Source organism: Phalaenopsis equestris, unplaced genomic scaffold (assembly GCF_001263595.1).
Source record: "Phalaenopsis equestris unplaced genomic scaffold, ASM126359v1 Scaffold000160, whole genome shotgun sequence".
Lineage (NCBI taxonomy): Eukaryota > Viridiplantae > Streptophyta > Magnoliopsida > Asparagales > Orchidaceae > Phalaenopsis > Phalaenopsis equestris.
In genome coordinates, this window is record NW_018164602.1 from 513,589 (window position 1) to 537,335 (window position 23,747).

A 23,747-nucleotide genomic window follows, 5' to 3' on the forward strand; every position below is an offset into this window, starting at 1 on the left:
AATATGATTTAACAAATCTAGAAAATTCAGATTTATCAAATCCTCTGCGTGATGATGAGCGATGACCGAACAAGTCTTGTAAAGAAACCCCGTCATTCCCGTCACTGGATTTAAAAAATTAGGATTTATATCATAAAGTAAATAGAATGTAAGGAAGAGAGACGAAACGAGAGAAATTTTGATTTAACAAATCGTTGAATTTAATTTTTATTTTTTATGTTTGACTCGATTTAAGTTAAATTCATAGATAAATTTAACAAATACGATTGTCAAAAAAGTTCGTTGTTCGTGAACAGCTCGTGCTCGGCTCGTTTGTTGAGTAAACGAGCCCAACACAAACAATTTTTTAAGCTCGAATTATAATCGAGTCGAACACGAACAACTCTTTGTTCGCTCTGTTCGACTTGTTTTGCTCGAAATTAAAAAAAAATGGATATAATTATTTATATAATAATATATCATATTTATTATTTATATAATTATATGTTATATATATTTATATCTAAGTTTAAATTATAATAACTTGTGTAGTATTGTAGTTATGTTTTTTTTTTTTTTTTTTTTTTTTTTGTGCAGCAGGGGGTTAATTTCAATACTTTACATCTATTTTTATGAATTAATTTTATCGACTCGATTTCGAGCCGAACAAAAACATACTATTCACGAGATAATTTCAAACATGAGACGATTTAGACAAACATGAGTCGATTTAGATCATGAGCAATTTCAAACGAGTCTATTAAAACCCCTAAGTTTCCAATCAAATGTTTTTTTTTTCTCAAGATTTAAACAGCTTAAGAAAACCTAATATAATTAACCCTCCTCCCATCATTCAAAAAAACCGGAAAAGCTAATATTACATCAGTACTACGCACGTAAAGTAACGTGCGTAGCCAATGAAATCACGCCACGATACCCCGCGCGACACATAAAAAAAATGGCGTAGTAACACGGAGAATATTCCCCCCTTCGTGTTATTCATGTGTTATTATGTCATGGGAATATTCCTGGTGTTATAATAACATAATAACACATGAATAACACATAATAACATTAGAATAACAAGAGAGAGAATATTCCTCTGAGTTACTGCGCCGTTTTTCTCTCTGTCGGGAATATTTCCTGTGTTATTCAAGTGTTATTGTGTACTATTCATGTGTTATTGTGTCTTGATAATATTCTTGGGGTTATAATAACACAATTACACATCAATAACTCATGATTAACACGCAATAACACATGAATAACGCACAATAACAAATGAATAACACAGGGGGGAATATTCCCCGTGTTACTGCGACATTTTTTTTGCTCTGTCGCACGAGATGTCGTGACGTGATTTGATTGGCTATGCACGTTTTTTTTACGTGCGTGGTAGTGATGTAATATTTTTAGCCATAATCGAGACAGGCTCCCGCCAACTCCTGCAACCAGCATCTTAAAATTGCTCTGCCTTAAAGCGCAAGCGACGGCAACCCAACAACCGCTTCACTCTCATCTCCCTTTCTCCCGAAACCTAATTTTTTCCCTCTTCTTCTAAATGAGAACCCCTCCAACTCCTTCGCGATGCTCTGCTCCGGTTCCAGATCCATACTGGTTCGGATGGCCGCCGGCGATTTCCTTGCCGCCATTATTGCCTTCGCGGCCGTGATATCCACCGCAAGCGGTCAGTTCGATAGCTGCAACTCCGATGTGGCCATTCTTCTCCCCCCTCCGTTCAATGCCTCCGTTTTCACCTGCCGCGCCATCTGGAACAGCTTCATCCTAAGGGTAATGTCCTTGTCCTTTGTAGCTTAAACCTAGAAGTTAGATTGATTCCCTTCGGGTGTGTCAATTTTTAGAGCCTGTATTTACGCTTCATGATATTTACAAATTAGTGATTTTTTTAACCACGGAACCAATGTATTTTTGCTTGTGAGGATTAGACTATTGAAAATTTGATAAAAATGAAAATTATGGATTTGGATTTTACTATGAATTTTGATTTGGGATATCATCAGGTGTGGTCCAACTGATTTTTCACAATTTCTTTTTTACTAATGTGATGTTAAAAATAAAATATTTTAATATTATTGACAATATTAAGATCACGGAAGCTCATCATATTTTCAGAAAAATCATTGAAAAATTTATCAAAATAGCTCACCCACTTATGTTGAATATCTTTATTTAAGTAAAATATTTTTTATTTATTTTCATCTTTAATACGCTTTATTTGAACTAAATCTTTACTTTTTTTTTCCCCATTTTCGATAACTAATAATTTATAATCTGAACAAAGTGAAATAGTCTATTAAATTGGAGTAATACAATTGAATTTACCTTTTGGTTGTTTACATCTTTTGTGTATATTTCCTTCTCTATTACTCATTTTCTTACGTTGAAATTTTAAATTTTAAATTTTATTTTAAAATAAAACGAGCTAACAAATAAGTGAATATCATTACTCCTAAACTATAATAACACAATGAAAAAATAAAATAATATGAATGTCATTTAGATTTTTACTAAATCAGTATAATAGCATTTGGCATTTTATATTTATGAATATGATCGATCAAAATATTTAATTATATCTTACATTATCATTTAATATCATTATTATTTTATATACAATTATCATAGAAGTATCGTCCAAAATTGTATCAATTAAGGATATCACAATCAATATCTTTTTCTAATTACATGCTCATGTATCTTAGCATTCACTTGTTAGTATCATAAAGTCGTGATTCTATCATAGCTATATGTACATGCAAACATACTATAAATCATTTCATTTACATTCTAATTATCATTCAACAATTTTCTTTTTTAATTCCTTAACATTTCTTTTCTTATATGATTATTTTGATTAGTAAGGATGAATAAATATATTCTACTTATAGTACTAATGTATTTTGACTAATATCATTGTGATATACGTGATTTAGTAGAAAAATAATATTATTACAATAATTTAAAAGTAAAAATACTCGCATTCATTTCACCTTATGAAATGATCATTTACAAATTCTTTAATCTATTGTTTTGCTTATAAATTATTTCTTACATTTCCAACATAAATAAATATTGAAAAAATAAAATTTTTCTTTAATAAAATTAATAAAAGCAAACTCGAACTATACCTCCTATCCCCTCTTCTTTTGCATAAACTTTGATCTTGATCTCCCTTATCCTTTAAATCAACTGTTTGATATTAATTCATAGAATTTAATATAACTTAAGAACATTTTATTAGTGAAATAAAATAACTTACATCAAGAAAACTCCAAACTCTTACATCTAATGTGGCCAACTTTTCTCAATCCAATTCAAAGATTCCGTGTTTTTAGTACTTTTAAATTTCTGATTTTTATTTCATAAATAATAATTAATGAACTTCAATAAAAGTTAAAATCCCAAAGTAAAAAAAATTATCCTAATATTTCTTAAAGCCTTCAGTTTGGGCTAGGGCTGTCAAAACGGTTAGTTGTTCGCGAATAGTTTGTGTTCGGTTCGTTAAGAAGCTCGTTTTTGATTCGTTCGCTAAGCAACCAAGACGAACCTAAACATTTTTTTTTTGTTATTGATATATAAACAAGCCAAATGATGTTTTAATGTATATAATAAAATTTAAATATTTTTCTTATCCTTAATATCTTACTGCTGCTACATGACTAAGGTTGTTCAAACGGTTCTTCGTTCGCAAATAACTTATGTTCGTCTCGTTAAACAAACGAGCCGAGCACGAATAAATTTTATGGTTGAAATATAAATGAGCCAAATTGGTATTTTTTAAAGAACAGAGCACGGGGTGAGCTCGGGCTCGCTAATTCGGGTCCTTCACCCAAGCCTTTTTCCCACACTTTAGCGCACAAGCTTCGTCCTTCCTCCCCGACATCTTTTGTTGCTTGGCTTTGAGGTTCCGTCTCCTCCTTTGGTCGAACCCCCTCCATGCAGACCCGCTCCTTCTTCTTCCTCTTTTCGTCGCCCAAAACAAGCTCGGACGACACCGCACACTAGCCGCCCGCTTCCCTTTCCTTTGCATAGGAAGCACACAAAAAACTTCATCTCCTTCGGCTTCGTCGCACTCAAGGCGTCTTCTTCTTTGCCTAGAAAGATATGAGAACACTTTCCTCCTATATATATATATATATTTTTACTGTCCCCTCTCTTAAATTTTTGTATGCCGTTGTCATCCATAAACATTCTAATTTTAAGCAACAAATGCTGCAGTACTCCCAGCGTCCAGATAACATTCTGACCATCGTGCTCTCTGCTCCCTATACCTCCGGCTGGGTTGGCATGGGATTTTCCAATGATGGACTAATGGTTGGCTCCAGTGCGATGGTTGGCTGGATTGGAAGAGCAGGCAAAGCACATATCAGACAGTTCTATCTCCGCGGCCAGTCTTCTTCTCAGGTTCTTGTAAATGAGGGCCGTTTGCTGCGAACTGCCGTTAAGCCTGCCGTTCTTCTTTACGGTTCCAGCATCTATTTTGCATTTCAGTTGAAATTCTTAGCTCCTGTTGCCGAGAAGAAGCTCCTCTTTGCCTTTGCGACTGAAACCCCAAATGGTTTTCACCTCACAAAGCATGATGATAAAGTGTCCATTAACTTCGATTTCTCAGCAGGTGTGTTATTTTTCCTCAATTACACTTTTGTCAAGTTTTTGCCACTAAAATGATTGTCCGAGATACCTTCTATTTTGAGAATTTACATATATACCGTGTAGTTCTTATGTGTTTACTTATCTAACAACGAAGTTTTCATATTTAATTATATAATAGTTAAGTGTTATGTTCACATCAAAACATGTTGTCTTCATGGCTTGTTCTAAATTAGGGGCAATCTTATCTTTATGAGTTTATGTACTTATATATTCTAATCCTTCTTTATAAAAGGACTTCTGGCTTATGAAAGATGTATGTTTAGATGTGTAGGAGCTGTAATTTCTAGCTTTGTTTTTTATCTAGTGCTAGTGCTAGTGCTAGTGAAATCTTCCTTCCCGTTGAGTTGACATAGGCGAATTAAGTTGATATTTTTGTATTTTTTTCTCGTATTAGAGGTTTGGGTTCGTCATCGGAGCGTGATTCGACTTCGAATGTAGCAAATCCAGCAGGCGTTGTAGGAGTTTTTTTTGCAGCAGGTGGTCGTAGGTTCTTTGCCCACAGATTCGGCGGTTTCAGGCGGTGGTTCCGATGTTTAGACAGGAGCCGGCGGCGGCTCCAGCGTGGAACAGACGCCGTTCGGCGCGGTTCCGGCGAAGTTTAGTGTGGTCCGGCAGAAGGACATCCAGCGACAGAGGTTCCGGCAGTCGGACGACGGGCTCCAACGAGGTCTGGCTAGCTCAGGCAGTCCGGTTGCTGGATCTGGTGGTACAGGAGAGGAAGCTTCGCGTGGGTTGTGTGGATAACAGAGGAAAGGAAATTTTTTTAAAAAGGCAGAAGGAATTTCAGTTTTAAGGGAATTCCGATTCAGGAACTGTAATTTCATAAATATATATATTTCTGTTATATATATATATTTCTGAAATTTATTTTTTTTTAGGTGATTTTTTTTTTTGTTTTTTTTTTCTAGTATTCTGTTAGAGAAATTTTTTTGAAAAAAAAATTTCAACATTGGATCAATCAATGATTTAGCATGATGTTAGATTCTTCAATGTTTACTATAACACTGAAAAAATCGATTCATCAAACGGTTATGCATCCCACCAAAATTGATATAACGAAATTTGATGAAAAATGAAACTTAGGCATGGGCCGATGTGTAATGGATGTATTGTTTTCTCTGAATCTAGAGAATGCCCTGAATAACAAGCAATGCTGTGAAGAGATGATAGAGAGAAATTGGTTGATGTTGAAAACCAGAGTGATTGTAAATTGATTCAAAATTGTTTGACTCAGGATATCAAATATAGGTTGATGATGAAGACTTCTGCAGAAAACTTGTGGAAGATGTTGTAGTATAAATATCATATGAGGAGCATGTATAAACATCTCTATATGAAGCGTCAACGCTATAAATTTCAAATGAGATGGGGGGTTACTATTGATAAGTACTTGAATGATTTCACAAAATTGTTAGCAGATTTGTTAAATTTTGATGAGGAGGTTGGAGATGAAGATAAAACACTCATTCTGTTGAATTTACTCCCAGATGAGTATGAAAATTTCACTATGACACTCATTCATGAGAATGAGATATTGAATTATGACGAAGTGACTCAGACATTGTTGAATCATGAGTTCCTTCGAAGGGACAAAAAGTCCACAAATATGTAATCAGCTGAGACACTTACACATCTAATGTGACTGATTTGAGAAGAAGAAAAAAGATTTGACAAGAAGTTCACAAAGATGTAGTTAGCTAAGACACTTACACATATAATGCGACAGTTTTGAGAAGAAGAAAAAATATTTGAAGAAGAAAGGTGACAACGAATACACTTCTTAAAAGCGGGGCAAGTCTCGTGGGTGCCATATTGAAAAAAAATAATGTATTTTTTGTTTAAGACTGATCATTGGAAGAAAGATTCTGAAGTTGAAGGAGAAGGGAAAAAATGTTGCATGCGAGACAAAAATCAATATCAGTGTGGAAAGATGTGAAGAGGCGGATTCAGATGTATCGTTATCTGCAATTTCTCACAGTTTGTTTTCATAAAATTCATGTTGTATTTTGAACACAGGTGCTACCTATCACATTTGTCCCAGGAGGCTTTTGTACGTGCAAGGAGTTAAATAGTGGTGTAGTAGTGATCAAACTTGCCGTACTATTGGTGTAGGGAGTATCTTTATCAGGATGCATGATAATACTGTGTGAAAGCTCACTAATATTAAATATCTTCTAGATATCACGAAGAATTTGCTGTCTGTTGGGGTTTTAGAGTTCAAGGGCTACAAGGTAAGTATTGAGGTAGGAGTTTAAAGGATATGTCGTGGAATAATGGTTTTTATGTAGGGAGTTTATCATCACAATCTTTACTATCTTCAGGGTAGTACAATGATTGAAATGACTACTGTTGCTGATAATTTTTCTGACACTACTTTGTTGTGGCATATGAGGCTAGCTCATGCTGGAGAGGCTTCACTTCAAGCTTTGGTGAAGAAAGGATTGATCAAAGGAGCGAGCATCTGCATGCTTGATTTTTGTGAATATTGTGTATTTGTTAAGAAGACATGAGCAAATTTTGACACCGTCATTCACAGTATAAGAAATATATTAGAGCATGTTCACAGAGATGTTTGGAGCTCAACGAAGACAACATCATTCATCGAGCAAATATATTGTCTCTTTTATTGATGATTAATGCAAGTATGTTTGGATGTATACCATGAAACTTAAAAACGAAGTGTTGGAGATTTTCATGACTTAGAAGAAGTGGATTGAGACTCAAACTGATAAAAAAATCTGTTGTATCAAATCACAATGGGGGCAAATACACTTCAGATGCTTTCTTGCAAGATTGCAAGAGAATTGGGATAGAGCATCACTTCAAGATTTGAGAGACACCAAAACAAAACGGGGTGATAGAGAGGATGGACCGGACTTTGGTGGAGAAAGTTCGGTGTTTTTTATCAAATGTTGGGTTAAATAGAGTCTATTGGGTCAAGGCCATATATTATGAATGTCACTTGGTGAACCATTTGCCTTCTGCAACTATTAGGAAGAAGAACCCAAAGAAGATGTGGTCAGGGCATCCTGGTAGATATTATGAGCACATGAGAGTGTTTGGTTATCCAGTTTACTACCACGTGCAAAATTATAAACTGGAACAATGAGCAAAGAAGTCGACAATCTTTATTGGCTTTAGATGTGGAGTCAAGAGCTTCGAGTTGTATAATCAATCAGAAAGGAAAGTTGTCATTAGCAAGGAAGTTATATTCTGCAATGCAAGCTTGTTGAAAAATCAGGACTCAAAGTAGGTGGAGAGTTTTAATGGAACCGCAGATATGCAACAGAAGTTGGAGTTTGATGCAACTTCATTTGTTCCACAGAATTCTTCTACTCCGACTCAAATACATGTTTTCGTTACAACTCAGGAGGTATATGTTGATACTGATCAGAAGGAGGTAGAAGAAGATGTTGAGAATGAGAGCCCCAAAAAAATCTAGGAGGAAGAACATATGCTAAAATCTCCCAAAACCAGCTTGGTCGATGTATCGCTTTGTATTTGCACTTTCAGTCACAGAGGTAGAAATTTTTTTTCATTACAAAGCACCGATGACGAGCTCAGACTACGACCTTTGGAGAGCGGCAATGGATGAAGAGAGAGTTTCTTCAAAAGAATGATTCTTGAAGGTTGGTGAAGCTTTCTCTTGAAAGGAAAGCCATCGAGTGCAAATCGGTGTTTGAAAAGAAGGAAGGATCTCATGGAGCTGATGTGCGGAACAAGGAAAGATTAGTGGTTGAGGAATTTGAGCAACAAAAAGAGATTAGTTATGACGAAGTGTTCTCCTCAATGGTCAAACATTCTTCAATCCATGTTCTCTTAGCATCTATAACACAATATATTTTGATCTTGGAACAACTCGATGTGAAGGTTGCATTCCTATTTTGTATATGTTCAAGTAGTCACCACGACAGTGGTATAAAAAAAAATGATCAGTTCATGAGGGGATATGAGTACACGAAGAGTCAGTATGATCATTGTGCATATTTCAAAAAGTTGGCATACGATCAGTTTATTTACTTGCTTCTATATATTGATGATATATAAATTGCATCTACTAGTCAGGTTGAGATTGATAAGATGAAGAATCAAGTGTCCAAATATTTTGAAATGAAGAAGTTGGGTGAAACTTGCATAATACTTGGCATGGAGATTCTCATGGAAAAGGCAGCTTGAATGGTTTGGCTTTTGCTAGGAGCTTATGTTCGGAAAGTGCTGAAGAAATTTGGGGTTGATGACTCGAGCAAGACGACGAGTACCATTGCATCTCACTATCAGTTGACCTCATATCAGTGTTCTAAAGATAACCAAGAAAGGAAATATATGCAATCGGTTCATTATACTAGTGTAGTGGGCAGTCCTATGTGTGTCATGATTTGTATTAGACCAGATATTGCATAAACAGTTGGTGTAGTGAACAGGTTCATGCATGATCCATGAAGAAAATATTGACAAGTTGTTAAGAGTTATCTAAAGTATCTAAAGGGTTCAATTGATGTTGACTTGGTGTTTGGGAGACAGTCGTCTATTACAGATTTATGTATCCTACACTAACTCGGACTATGTAGGTGATATGTCTAGATGGAGATTTACGACTAGATATTTATTCATATTGGCAGGAGGTCCAATCAGTTTTAAGTTGGTTCTTTAGTCTATTGTTGTTTTGTCTATTACGGAGACTGAGTATATCCTACACTGACTCAGACTATGCAGTTGATATGTCTAGACGAAGGTCTACGACTAGATATTTATTCATATTGGCTGGAGGTTCAATTAGTTAGAGGTCGGTTCTTTAGTCTATTGTTGTTTTGTCTACTACGGAGACTGAGTATATGACAATCACGAAAGCGATGAAGGAAGCAATATGAATGCAGTGCCTATTGGATGACTTGAGAGTTGATTAGAAGTTTCTAATGGTGTTCTCTGATAGTCAGAGTGTAATATTTTAGGTCATAAATCCAGTTTATCATGCTCGAACCAAGCACATTGATGTGAGGTACCACTGTGTTCATGACTTGATTGATGGCTGGAAAATTTTGTTGAAGAAGATAGAAACAAAGGAGAATCCAACGAACATGCTCACAAAGGTATTAACAGTCCAAAAGATCACCTATTTTAGAAGTTTAGTGAAAATCCGAGCTCAGGATTGATTGCCCAGTCGGGCTTTTTGAAGAATTACGCGAGACTTGATACTTTCGGGAGGGGGATATGTAGAGAACCATCTTGATGCAGCTGAATTGGAGTTTGGAGCTCATTTGGTCATCTCTTACTTATCTGGAAGTAAGATATGAGACGAAGATTGTTGTATTTATGACTTGTATTTAATTAGGGGCAATTTTGTCCTTTAGCTTTATTTACTTGCATGCCCTAGTTTTTCTCTATAAAAAGAACTTAAGACTTATGAGATATATATGGTGAGAAGTGCGAGTTGTAACACCTAGTTTTTTTCTTTCTCGCATCTGGTACTAGTGAAATCTTTCTCTTCGTGGACGTAAGCGAATCAACTTAACGTCGAACCACGTAAATCTTTTGTGTTTGATTGTTGTTGTATGAATTTCTTCATTTTCGCATTTTACTCTCATAACAAAAAACTTCTATGAAAATGTGTGTTTCCTTAAAAAATGGGGGCATTTAGATACCACAACCCAAGTTCTATCTATTGACATAACTTTACTTTTTACATTTATGCCACTCAAATCGTTCATATCACATAAAATGTAAAAGTAAACGTTCAGGGTGTTAGATATGTAAATACATGGAATTAAGTGGTATTTATGTAAATCTTCCTTTAAAAATTACTTATTTTTTTTAATGTGATGTTAAATATTTCAGTGTTCTATAAGTTAACAGCAAAGTTTTAATGCCAAATAGGCTCTTTTATGAATTTTAGTTAACAGCAAAGTTAACAACAAAATTAAACTATTGACATCACAATGACAAAAAAAACTGTAATTTTACTGATTCAGAAGCAATATTACGAATAAGACATAATTCATAATACTAATATTTCATTAAAAAAACATATATTTATAAAAAAACTAATATATTGAATAAAAATTATCTTAATATAAGCACATCTAGATAATATTGAGCGTAAGTTAGTAGAGTTTAGCAATGACTTTATATAACTCAATCTTCCATCCCTCATCACCATTCTAATCTTGATGCATAGGCACTCTCAGTACTAGCAGTAGATGCAAGTAATGCTGAATATTGCCGAAAAATATCTCAAGTATACACTAATGTTTGACCTATATATTTGACATTCCGCTCTCAAGATTTGTATACTAAGTAGCTACTTGGTGCCCAACCATTTGCTGTATACGCTCCTGTATGTGATGGCATATTTATGACACCGTCAAGGGTGTCGAGTTCATATAAATTATTGTTTTTTACATACAAGCTGTTTATATTCACAATATGATAAGTACTATTTGTTGATGCTGTTCAAAACTTGCTCATACTTATCATGCAAACCAGCTTATTTGTGTCCTACTTCAGCATTCAAAAGCATTTCTTATCTTTTAAATGTGCAAATTTGTGTTACAGGTTCTTCATCTGGTTCCACATATCCCTATAAACTGAAAAGGAACCATGGCGCATTAGCCATAATTGGCTGGGGTGTGCTACTCCCTATCGGTGCAATGATTGCAAGATATTGTAGAGATTGGGATGTCCCCTGGTTTGAACTTCATATAGCCTTCCAGTTTGCTGGATTTCTCTTCGGGCTTGCTGCTGTGCTTACTGGAATCTCACTGTACAACAAAATACATGCAAATGTTACAGTTCACCGAGGAATCGGCATCTTTCTACTGGTGCTCGGCATCCTTCAGGTCTGTAAAAATGGCTTTCTATTACATTTCTTCACAACTGACTTCAACCTGTTTAAATATTATCTCTTGCATCCCTCCACTTGTTCTATATTCTTCCAAACTAAGGGTGAGCATTCAGTCGGTTTGGATGGATCGGTTTTCACATTGGTCAAATCTATTGCAACCAAAATCCGAAATCCGAAGAAAAACTAAATCAATCAAAATTTTAATAAATCCAAACCAAAAGTTAATTTGGTTTAAATAGTTCGGTTATGAACAAATTGAAATTTAGTTTTAGTTGGAGTCCGGTTACGAACAAACATCAAGAATCACACACCTTATATGTATAATATTAATTTAATTTCACATGAATCCTCCATTTAATTTTGAATCTTTTGATTATTCAATTTCTTCAGTTAAATGAAAATTAAAGCCGAACCAAAAGACAAACATCAGATATTGAGATTTAAAAAACCAAAATCAAAATGTATTTTTGAAACTAAACTTGTTCAGTTCGGTTCAATTTTTTAGTTTTGACCAAATAATGCACGCCACTACTCTAGACAGATAATATATAACTTAAATTTTCATTTATGCTTTCCAGTCACATCTTCAGATATTACAAATGACTGCAAAGGGCCTTACCTTCTATTATTTGTATACCTGCTTAACATGCTTCTTATTCAACTTGATGGCCTACAACACAGGTCCTTGCATTTTTCGTTCGCCCCGACAAGGACTCGAAGATCCGCAGGTATTGGAATTGGTACCACCATTGGGTTGGCAGGCTTCTGCTCTTCTTTTCAGCAATCAATATTATTCTTGGCATCAGAATTGGAGAAGCAGGAACACCATGGAAGGTTGGGTATGGCTTTAACCTCTCAATCATCTTGTTAGCTTGCATCTTTGGAGAGATCATGCTATGGGGCAGATTATCAAGGAAATCTGTACCTGCACCACCTTCTTAACTGATGCAGAGCTCTGAAACAAAGGTGGATAATTCTTCTCTGTTATAATTTGCCTTAGATCAGTACTTAACAATCAATCTACACAACTGATCTCTTTCTGCTTCCTTTGCTTCTGTAATTATGGCGTGTTGGTCGATGTTTGAGGAAGCAATGATGAATCTCATTGTTTGCTAGTGCATTTGAGATACTTTAGAGTTGTTTGATTAGATGTAAAATAAAAGTTTGATATTATATTTTTGTGTTTGATTTATGATAACATGAAATCATTGTAATACCGGCATCGGACGATGGTAGAAACGACCGGAAGTCGTAGCAGAGGCAACTTGTGTGTAAATAGTGAATTTAAAGTTCTTCAAAATCTTACACTATTTGATTTACATTATACCTGTAATGCAGGCTACCAAATGGCCCCTTGACCATGGCTTTTTGGTTTAGATTTGACTTTTCTATTTGTTCTTTTGGTTTTGAATTTTTTTTCATCAAAATCAAGTTCTTCTTACTAATTTGTTAGTTAGTATCCTAATCATCCATTAATGACTAATTAAACTAATAAAATAGTCGACTTAAATTTTAGTTAAAAATAATAAATAATTAATTAGATATTAATTTATTATAAAACAAAAAAGATCCTTAAAACATATTATCCTAATAATTAATTAGTTGATTGATCAGAGTTATCTGACTAATTCAACTAATTTAGAACCGTGTTAACAACTGACTTGTTCATCTAATTAACTGGAACAACTGCCTAATTCTCATAATTAGTGCTCAAATTTTTAATAAGATATCAAATTGTTAATAATCATTTATTAGCCTAATTATATATGACTAAATAGCCTAATTACCATGCTACCCATCATGAAATTGATTTATGAGAATGAGATTGTTAATTTAAATATTAAAAAAATTGTTTTTATTTTCAATTCTAACTACAGTTTTTTTTTAGTTAATGAAGTTTACTTTTTTTTTTTTAATAGTTGCAAATTTAATTCATAAAATATTATACAACAAATAAAATTAATAATATTGAAAAACTAATTTACAAGGAGCTGGCATATTAATCAAAAGCTCTTTTTTAATAGTTGCAAATTTAATTCATAAAATATTTATACAACAAATAAAATTAATAATATTGAAAAATTAATTTACAAGGAGCTGGCATATTAATCAAAAGCTCTACATAATTAAAAATTTTTCTGTGTGAACTCCTGATATAGCTCTACGTGCGGTTGAAGTTATTTCTGAATTATTTTCAAAAATACCAAAATAACCTAAAAATAACCCAAAAATAAAGACAGCAGACTATTTCAGGACTATTGAAAATGACCAAAAAATAACCTGAAAATAACTCAGGAATAACCTATGGGGCACGTAGAACTACGTCAGGAGTCCGAACAGAAAATGCGCACCTAAACAACAACCATTCCTGGTAAATAAAAGATGATTGGTGCATTTACATCCATGCCACCAAATCTGAATGTATTTACATGCCAGACACCAAAACCTTATTTTACATATTTACAACTTATAAAAACGAGAATACACTTTTTCATCCATAAGCATATAAAATCTGAAGCTTACATGTTGGATATATAAATTGATAGAAACTAAATGGCATGAATGGCTTATAAAAACGTGAATACACTTTTGCATCCATGATATATAAATTGATAGAAACTAAATGGCATGAATGTAAAATTCCAAAATGAATTAAACAGAGATATTATTAACCAATCAGAAACAGTAACTAATCCGAAAAAAATGATTTACCAATATACCCCTATAACCACAATACTACATGCATCATGCCTAGTTTCAGATTAACTTGATTTTGATGAAAAAAAAATCAATTTTTTAAAATTTTAAATTACTAAAAGCTATATTAAATGGAACTCAGCAAATGCAAGTCGCAAAGATCACATCTTCATTTGAGACATTACACTCTTATTTAGTCAAAGTGAGATTTGAAAAGTCAATCAATGAATTGAACCTAATTCTCGAGTTAACAAAAAGAAGTCAAAACAGTCAACCTCTCTACACCTCCGCAGAGTAGGACTTTAACCTGCAAATAATTTAGTTTAAAATAATAATAAGAAAGATACTGCAATTAGGCTACTAAGAAGGAATAGATAAGCTAAAATATAACTTCAAATTAACAGCAAAGCATATGCAAGTTGATAAAAAGGAGAGGAATTTACATAAATACCACACAATTCTTGTGAATTTAAATACTGCAATTAGGCTACTAAGAAGGAATAGCTAAGCTGGAATATAACTTCAAATTAACAGCAAAAGATCGGCATATGCAAGTTGAGAAGAAGGAGAGAAATTTACATAAATACCACACAATTCTTGTGAATTTACATTTTTTCCACCTAAAGTTTGCTATTTACATTTACGACACCTTGGTGCTATGAACCTGAGCATGAAAAAGTACATTTGGCTTCAAAAAGTTGATAAAAGAGGTATTTTTGATATGATGTTAAACATCTGATTGTTATGAATGTAAATATCTATGAATGTAAATATTAAAGTTTACATAAGAATTGTGTGGTATGCATGTAAATGGCCCTAAAAACAATAGCTAGCTATTAGGGATCCCACCAGACTATATGCATTTGTTTCAGTAATGCCACCCTCTTTGATACTTGATGGTTGTTTGATCTTTATTTGGTAAAAGGTATAGGTGAAAAATCAGGGAACTAAAGAACTTTCTGTTAATTGTATTTGCTTTATAATGTCTTCCATCGTCATATTTTGGTAGTTGCTATTGCCCTAACAGTTGATATTGGGGCTTTTGATTAAGCAGTAGAAGACAGAAAGATAGGTTTGACAAATTAAAAGTCAAGACTTTCACGTAAATAGAAAATTTTCATCGAAGTAAGCTTCAATAAACTTTACAAAAATCAAAGCACATTGTGGAAAGCTACAATAAATGATGAAAGATTATAACGAAAGTAGAAGCAAGGCCAAAAGTAAAAATGAAGAAACAGTGAATGTTGTACATACATTCAAGATGCACTGATTCTTAGTGGTAATAATTGAATGGAATCGAGGATGTGGAACTCATGTGCATCTCTCAATCTTTCCTCTCGTAAAGAACTGACGATAAAATTACTTCATAAGTAATTATGAAAATGTATTTATAGTTGATGATGATCCCTTTATTTTTGTTCTGTTGATGACATAATATTTCAAGATGGAGATCAAAGCATATGAAAATTAAACAATAATGGGCATCTGATGCAGGCATCGAGGCGTCATAGGCGCAGCAATTGTCGTGTCTCCCGTCTTGAACCAATTCGATTCAGGCAGAGGAGGGACCGACCGGTCCTTCAAATCAGAGATATTCCGCCTATGAGGAGTGGGGTTCACTCTTTATTTACCCTAGGTCTCCCTAGGTCTATATATGTTGTATGGTCGTGTTTTAGGGCAATGCTTTTCATGTTTCTCTTTGGGACAACCACCGAAATTGAAAGATTTCCTCTAAGTGTAATAACTGAATTTAATCTATATATATATATATATATAGAATAACCGTCGAGACAATTCGTTTAAGGGAAGTCAGGGGGGTGTCTCATGGTCCTTTCGTTTGTAGCTTACAGAGGACGAGCGAGAACAAGAAAGTGACTGAGAGCAGAAGAAATCGGAGAAGGAAGAAGGGAGGTGGGGTCGTTTCCAGTCCTAACTTGTGGCTGCGTGGAGGAGCTTTGCATCCAACAGTGCAGAGTTTGTCATCTGGCAAAAACCAGATGACAAAATACAAAACCATACACATCATTACCCATACCAGGTCTCCAAAGGTGGATGTTAGTATGGATTTTGTTGTGGGTCTTTCTAGGACAATGGAATAAGGATTTAATGATGGTAGTGGTTGACACTTGAAGATCATTTTGTATCTTGCCACAAGACACTGGATGCATCATTCATAACTGACCTGTATTTTAGTGAGATATTAAGAATGCACTAGATACCAAGGACCATTACTGTGGATAGAGATACCAAATTCCTGAGTCACTTCTGGAAAACCTCATGGAAGAAGCTTGGTACTAAGCTTCAATTCAGCTCAGCAACTCATCCACAGATAGATGGTCAGACAGAGTTTGTGAACAAAAGTTTGGGGAATCTCCTAAGGTATTTTATAGGAAAGAAAATCAAGCGATGTGATTTGATTCTAGCTCAAGCCGAATTTGCCTACAATAGGCCCATGAGTCAGATTACAGTGCAAGCTTCTTTGATATTTTATATGGACGCAGTCCACTCACTACACTTGAGTTGTATCATTTCTTCCTACTTCAGAGGTTAATATAGATTCTTAGTGAGAGTACAGAAGATTCAAAGGCTACATGAAGAGGTTGGGAAAGAGATCACCAAGTAGAACTAAAAGTACCAAACACAAGCTAATAAAACCAGAAAAGAATGTGACTTTTCAGGAGGGATATTTAGTGTGGATTAGATTGATAAAAGAAAGATTTCCCATGGGATCTTTTGAGAAACTCAAACCCAGACAAATGGACTTTCCAGTATCCTCAAGAAGTTGCATGATAATGCCTACAAGGTTGACTTATCGGAAGATTATAATATTTCTACTACCTTCAATGTAGTCGATAGCTGAGTAGCGAACATAACTATTAAGTATCGCTTTCCGATACCCCATCTAGATGGCCTTTTAGATCAATTAAAAGGGTCTAGTGTTTTCGAAGGTGGACATGAGAAGTGGATACCACCAAATAAGAAAGCAGCCTTGAGATGAATGGAAAACAACGTTTAAGATGCTGATGGGTTGTATAAATAGACTGTTATAATGTTTGGGCTTTCCAATGCACCAAGTACCTTCAAGAACTTGATGAACTAGATGTTTCAACATTTCTTAGGAAAATTTGTAATACTATACTTTGATGACATACTTATCTATAAGAAAAATCTAATTGAGCACCTACAATATCTATATAAGGTTTTTGATGTTCTACAAATGCATCGGCTGTTTGTAAACAAAAAGTTGTAAATTTATGGTGGCTACTATTAATTTCCTTAGGTTTTTTATTGTAACCAAGTGCATGGAGATGCATCTGAGAAAGGTCAAGGCAATAAATTAAAAGGGCTCTCCAACCTTGGAGTCATTACTTATTGGCTTACGAAATTCGTTCGTTTTACAAATCATGAAGCTTCGAAATATGTTCAAGGCCAAAACAAGCTAAAAGAACCTCATCCACTTTGATGGAATTTCATTCATCCTTTCATTTCATCCCTAAAGTATAAGTATGTGTTACAAATCAAGTGGTCGATGCTCTTAGCCACAGGTATCAAGTGGTAGCTATCCTTAAGCCAAAGAGGTGAATATTGACATATGCAAGGAGCTTTATGAATGAGATGGTGACTTACAAGAAATTTGAAAGAATTGCTTGCAAGGATATCATCACATGTTTCCATATCAAGGAAGGTTTCTTCTTTGGAGCTTGTTTGTGTGCACCACGACGTTCTTTGAGGGAAGCCTTGTTAGCCAAATGCCATGATGGGGGTTTAACCGGTCGCTTTGAAAGGCACAAGACTTTAGCCCTTCTACAAGACATTCAATTGGTCTTATATTCAGGCAGTTGTGGAACGATATGTGAAGAGATGTCAAATGGGCAACAACAACAATAAACCTTTGTCCCATTAAGTGGGGTCAGCTACATTAATCCTTTTTCTTCATTGCATCACATAGAGTGTCATATTTTCATTTAATTCTAATAAATCATCATTTTTTTATAAAATATGCCCAAGTCTTTCAAGGTCTACCTCTGCCTTTCTTAACATAAGTTGAATCTAAAACATCTACTCTCCCAATCAGATAATCAGATAATCGACGTTTAATGTGAGCAAACCATCTAAGATGAATCAGCCACCTTTGTCCATCACTGGAGCAAACCATCTTTGTCCGTCACTGGAGCTACACCAACCCTATCACAGATATATTTATTTCACATTTTGTCTCTAAGTATAAAGCCACTCATCCACCTAAGCATTCTCATCTCGACAACAATTGACTTAGTTTTATGCTTCGCTTTTAAAGGCCAACATTCAATTGCATAAAGCATTGCAGGTCTCACCACCATTTATAAAATTTTCCTTCAATCTAAGTGGTACTTTTCTATCACACAATAAGCCCAAAGCATTCCTCCACTTCAACCAACCAACTTGAATTCTACTAATAACATCCCTATCTATATTACCATCACTTTGAACACTGAACCCAAGATATATAAAGCATTCACACCTTCTAATAATTTGACACTCATAATTACAGCTCTATCACTAGAGCTACTACTAAAATTACATTCCATGTATTCAATTTTAGTTCTACTCAAACGAAAGCCTTTAGACCTCCATAATTCAAGTTTTTCTTGAGTTTTTTTCTTGAGTTTTTTCTTGAGTTTTTTTCTCTAATCTTATCCACGAGAAGGATATCATCAGTGAAAGCCATACACCAAGATACATCCACTTGTGAATGTCCAGTAAGAGAATCCATAACTAAAGCAAAAAGATATGGGCTTAAAAGAAAATTCCTGATGTAATTGTAATCCAATTAAAATAGAAAAGAGATGACTAGTGTGCAAGGGGGCAAAAACCTAAACTTTGAGAATTTGGGATTGTATTTATGATTATCAAATCCCTAAGCTCCTTAGTTTTATGTGAGCATAGATTTTGTTGTGGATTTGCCACGAACCCAACAGAACAAAGATTATATTATGGTGATGGTGGAACGGTTTTGGAAATAGTACATTTTATTCCTTGCAGAAAAAAATTGGATACACCTTATATTGTCGACCTGTACTTCAAAGATGTAGTACGTTTTCATGGAGTAGCTTGCACTATTATCTCTAATTGAGATATGAAGTTCATAAGTCACTTATGGAGACCTCGTAGAGAAGGTTAGGAGCTAAATTACAATTTAGTTTAGCAACCCATCCTCAAATAGATAGTCAAACCGAATGTGTTAACCAAAGCTTGTGGAATTTGTTGAGATGTTATGTGGGAAAAAATATACAACAATGGGATCTTTTATTATCACAATTAAAGTTAGCTTACAATAGTTCTCGCAATCAAACCTCCACGTCCAGTCTCCTTTAAGTGGTATATGGTCGCAATCCCATTTCTCACTTGGATCTCTTACCAATCATAGAAGATGTGCACGTTACAACGTGACCAGAAAGAGAAAGATGAGGAAATTGCGATTTTGTGTGTTGCTACCTTGCTAAACAGTAGAGGAAGATGAGTGGAGCCTTAGTTGAGGAGGTTGTGTCGTGCCAGTGTGCACAAGAAAGAAGCGGCGGTGTCGTGCATGTGGGTGTTGTATTGAGCCGCAACTGAAGAGGAGGAAGAAAAGGGGCCAAACAACTTCAACGTTGTGCTCGTGTACGTGCGGAGGAAGAAGAAGATGTGTGTGGTCATGGGTGGAGCCGCAACCGAAGGAAGGAGGAGACTGCAACATCGTGTCGGCGTGCGGTACTGGGTTGAGTCGCGACCAAAGGAAGGAGGCGGCAACGTCGCGGCTTGACCCAACGCTTCACGCCGCCACGACATCATAACACCAAAACAAAAAAACCATGTTTGTAAACACAACAATTATCCTTAAAACATAAAAATTTGAAGTTTGAAATTGAAATTAATGAATCTTTAAAGAATAGGTGCTAGGTTTAGGGTGGGAGTGGTTATTTGTGCAGGATGATGTAATAGATTATGTGGATTTAGGGGTTGGAATTGAAATTAATGAATCTTTAAAGATTTAATGTTTTATGGTTCTGATATCAAATGGAACGAATCTAGTGTTTTCTAGATGATGTCTAAAAATTAATGGAGTTGAGACACTTATGAGATGTTGAAAACAAATGCATTGGATGTATCAAGGGGCAGCAGCAGCTGTTTGGAGAAAATAGTGAAGAAAAGAAGACCAACAGCTAGAAGAAATGAGGTACGTGAATGCTGAGCTGATCTACCACCTATACTCAATCAAGATGCATGCACACTGCTTGAGAGAGAAAGCTACAGCACTCTAAAAGAGAGGGAAAATCAGACAAAAAAAACTTCAATAATATAAAACCAAGCCAGAAGTCCAATAACAGGTTTTATGCCCATATATTTATGCTATGGAAGAAATAATAACCCTAATTCTAATCCCTAAAAAGGCATATAGGAGCACTAAAGGTCTAGCCGTTCCTATTGTCGGCGGGAACACTGAACCAGGTGGGCTATGAACCAACCAACGAAATTTCCTTCCACAGGCTGCTCGCCTGGGGAAAATCACAGCCGTGTCAACTAATATAATAAACATTATATCTCACTCGAAGGTTTCAAATTTTGTTATCAAAAGAGAGTGAAAACTAAAAGAATTCTCTTCTGCACAGGCCTGCTTTTCCCAAGTATTGTGTGGTACTGAGACAGGTTGAAGTTGTAAGAATTGGATATTTATCAGTCATATTAATGTATTATTTAACAGCCAAAAAATACAAGCCGTTCAGATAAGTTTTCTAGATGATCAAATTAATTTCTCGAGGTGCTAGGTATTATGCGTTCAATTATGTTGAAAGATTAAACATGCAGATGTAATGTTCATATCCTCTCATCAAATTGCATCTTTCAAAATAGACGACTAACTGAAGATCAAAATCTTAAAGTTAGATTATCCGATCAAGTATTCAAAATACAGACCATAATGGTTCTTTTCAGGGATAATAGATATATATATATTTAATTTTTAAATATTACACATGAGAAAGAAATCATACCTGATTAAATATTAAGGCGAGTTCTGTCCCAGCAAAAAACAACTTTGCATAGACCAAATTAGTAAAGTACACCTGTAAGTAAGACCGAGTACAGCAAATTAGGAGTAATGCTAGCCTGCACAAGCCGTTTACTAGAAAAATATAATTTGTGGAGCATTGGAAACAGTTTCTTTCAAACGAGCTAAAGTTGCATTCAATAAATAATCTTAGAACAGAGGTAAATAGAACCATAACTAGTAATAAAGTAGTTCGACACAGTTTGAGGATATGAAGTAGTTCCATTTTGACGCGGGTCCGTGCAAATGTGCCATATTAAACATCTACCAAAGAACTGTATAATGAAAGTGACTAATCAAATGCTTACATGATCATTCTATATCATGTCTGTGGTAACGTACAATAGAAGAAATTGTTCAAAAATCTTATCTGTACATTCATAACATGGGCTTAAATAGGATATTACAATGTTTTACAAATAAACCTTTAGACTTCTTCAATATTCCTTTTTTACGAATAGGACCCTCAATAAGGCCCAATTCTTAACACTCCCCCTCAAACTGGACAAAAGATATCCACTAAGCCCGTCTTGTCACATAACCTAGAAAAATCTAACGAACTAAGTCCTTTAGTGAGACAGTCAGCCACTTGCTTTCCCGTGGCTACATGAATTAACTCCAGTAGTCTGTTATTCAGCTTTCCCTTGATGAAGAATCTATCAATATCCACATATTTGGTTCAATCATGTTGCACCATTTGCACAACTCGCGCAGTCAGCGACACAAAATCTCTCAATGTCAATAAGTCCATTCTTCCTAAAGATCAACCCCTTCTCTGGTGCACTCATCAGGTATCTAAAAATTTGATAAAGTGCATCCATATGACCCATCCTTGGATCATGCATGTATCGGCTTACCACACTCACTGCAAAAGAGATGTGGGGTCGAGTGTGACACAAATAGATTAGATGACACACCAATCTCTAGTACCTCTCACAATCAAACAATTATTCTGCCTCTAGACTCAGTTTGGCGCCTTTTGACCAATTGAAGAGACTATACGTTTATACCCCAACATGTATGTTTTTGTGAGAAGATCTAGTACATACTTTCTCCGAGACAAGACCATCCCCTCAGGTCCACGGGCCAATTCAAACCCAAGAAAATATCTAAGCTGTCCAAGATCCTTTACCTTCAATTCATTGCTCAATCTTACCTTTAGTTGGACAATCTCTGCCGCATTATTATCAATGACAATGATGTCATCATTATAGTGGTATGACCTTCATGTTGTCGAAAGAACACTGTATGATCTGTATTGATCTATTAATATTCTATGCCACCTGTTAGAATAGAACCCAAGTAAATCTTATTGATGCAAAGATGCAAAGAGGGGTATAAATACCCATTACAGGATCAACTAGTAAAGAAATAAATAAAAACAAAATAAATGGAAAAAGAAAAGTAAATAAAAGCAAGAAATCTGCATATTAATATTCTAATATTCTAATATTCTAATACCCCCCCTCAAGTTGAAGTATCGTGTATTATTGAGCAGTGTCGAGGAAGATTCTTTGTGAGAATATCTGTAAGCTAGTCACTAAATGACACAAATAATATACAAATTTCCCCAGACTCGATTTTTTCCTTAATGAAGTGACGATCAATCTCAACATGCTTGGTGCGATCATGCTGGACCGGGTTGTGAGCAATACTAATTACAGTCTTGTTGTCACAGAACGATTGTGAAATAGCGGAGACTATCATACGTAGTTTGTGGAGCATGACGCGTAACCCGATAGCTTCACAAATTCCAAGGGATATGGACTGAAATTCAGCTTCTGCACTACTCCGACCAACTACAAATTGCTTCTTGCTTTTCCATGTGGCCAGATTACCCCCACACAAATGAACAGTAACTTAAGGTAGAACGTCGATCATGGATGAACCCAACCATGTATACCTCCTTTGTAAGATCGCCATTTAGGAATGAATTCTTGACATCAAGCTAGAATAAGTGACAGCGACTTTATATCTGCTTAAAATATAAGATAAATATGGACGTATTAAATATTCAATAATTATAAAGTCACACTTATCAACGCAAATATACGTATCGCTCAAGTAATATAGGACTTTAATGGAGTCCTAGATATCGATCCCACAGAGAGTAGTTTAGAATTACGGACTAAGACCTTAGAAAAACAATACTTTAATCACAACAACGACGTTTAATTTGCTTATCTGTCACTAATAGACAATTGAAATAAATAAATAATTTTAATAACTAATAAATAACTAATGAAATAAAGTAGGGTTTAATTGTGATATTCAATATATAAGAATATCATCCTCCTTATCAAGAAATTATAGTGAATGGATAAAATGAATTAGTTTAATTTATATTGTGCCAAATAGGAGCATACCTATTCTTTACCCTTTGGTCCAGACAAAGAATATTGACTAATCCTATGCTTGTTTACTGAATCTGCGGCTAGGCTGAGAGGATACCGGTTCTCACTTCGGAGCTCCCACGCTCTTCTCACCTAAGGG

The 23,747-nt window shown here is 34.9% G+C and overlaps 2 protein-coding genes across 2 annotated transcripts in view; one reads left to right on the forward strand and one right to left on the reverse strand.

Annotated features, from left to right (window-relative positions):
* The first annotated feature begins 1,441 nt into the window (after nucleotides 1–1,441).
* Nucleotides 1,442–12,902, forward strand: LOC110021998 (cytochrome b561 and DOMON domain-containing protein At3g61750). Its single transcript, XM_020720757.1, has 4 exons — nucleotides 1,442–1,770; nucleotides 4,219–4,615; nucleotides 11,203–11,486; nucleotides 12,173–12,902. Exons 1-4 carry the CDS (start codon nucleotides 1,567–1,569, stop codon nucleotides 12,431–12,433), a joined length of 1,146 nt encoding a protein of 381 aa, XP_020576416.1. The 5' UTR covers nucleotides 1,442–1,566; the 3' UTR covers nucleotides 12,434–12,902.
* A 1,552-nt stretch (nucleotides 12,903–14,454) lies between these two features.
* The window catches only part of LOC110021988 (protein TSS), a gene marked incomplete in the record, with an annotated part of 50,252 nt that continues 40,959 nt past the window's right edge, over nucleotides 14,455–23,747 (reverse strand). Inside the window, 2 exon segments of the mRNA XM_020720739.1 lie at nucleotides 14,455–14,495; nucleotides 21,199–21,270.

What these genes read in the sequence shown, in the direction of transcription:
- LOC110021998 (XM_020720757.1), top strand. Translation starts at nt 1,567, where the DNA reads ATGCTCTGCTCCGGTTCCAGATCCATACTGGTTCGGATGGCCGCCGGC. An exon ending in TAACTTCGATTTCTCAGCAG is followed by an intron (nt 4,616 to 11,202) that starts GTGTGTTATTTT and finishes TTTGTGTTACAG; the next exon opens with GTTCTTCATCTGGTTCCACA. An exon ending in TGGTGCTCGGCATCCTTCAG is followed by an intron (nt 11,487 to 12,172) that starts GTCTGTAAAAAT and finishes CCTACAACACAG; the next exon opens with GTCCTTGCATTTTTCGTTCG.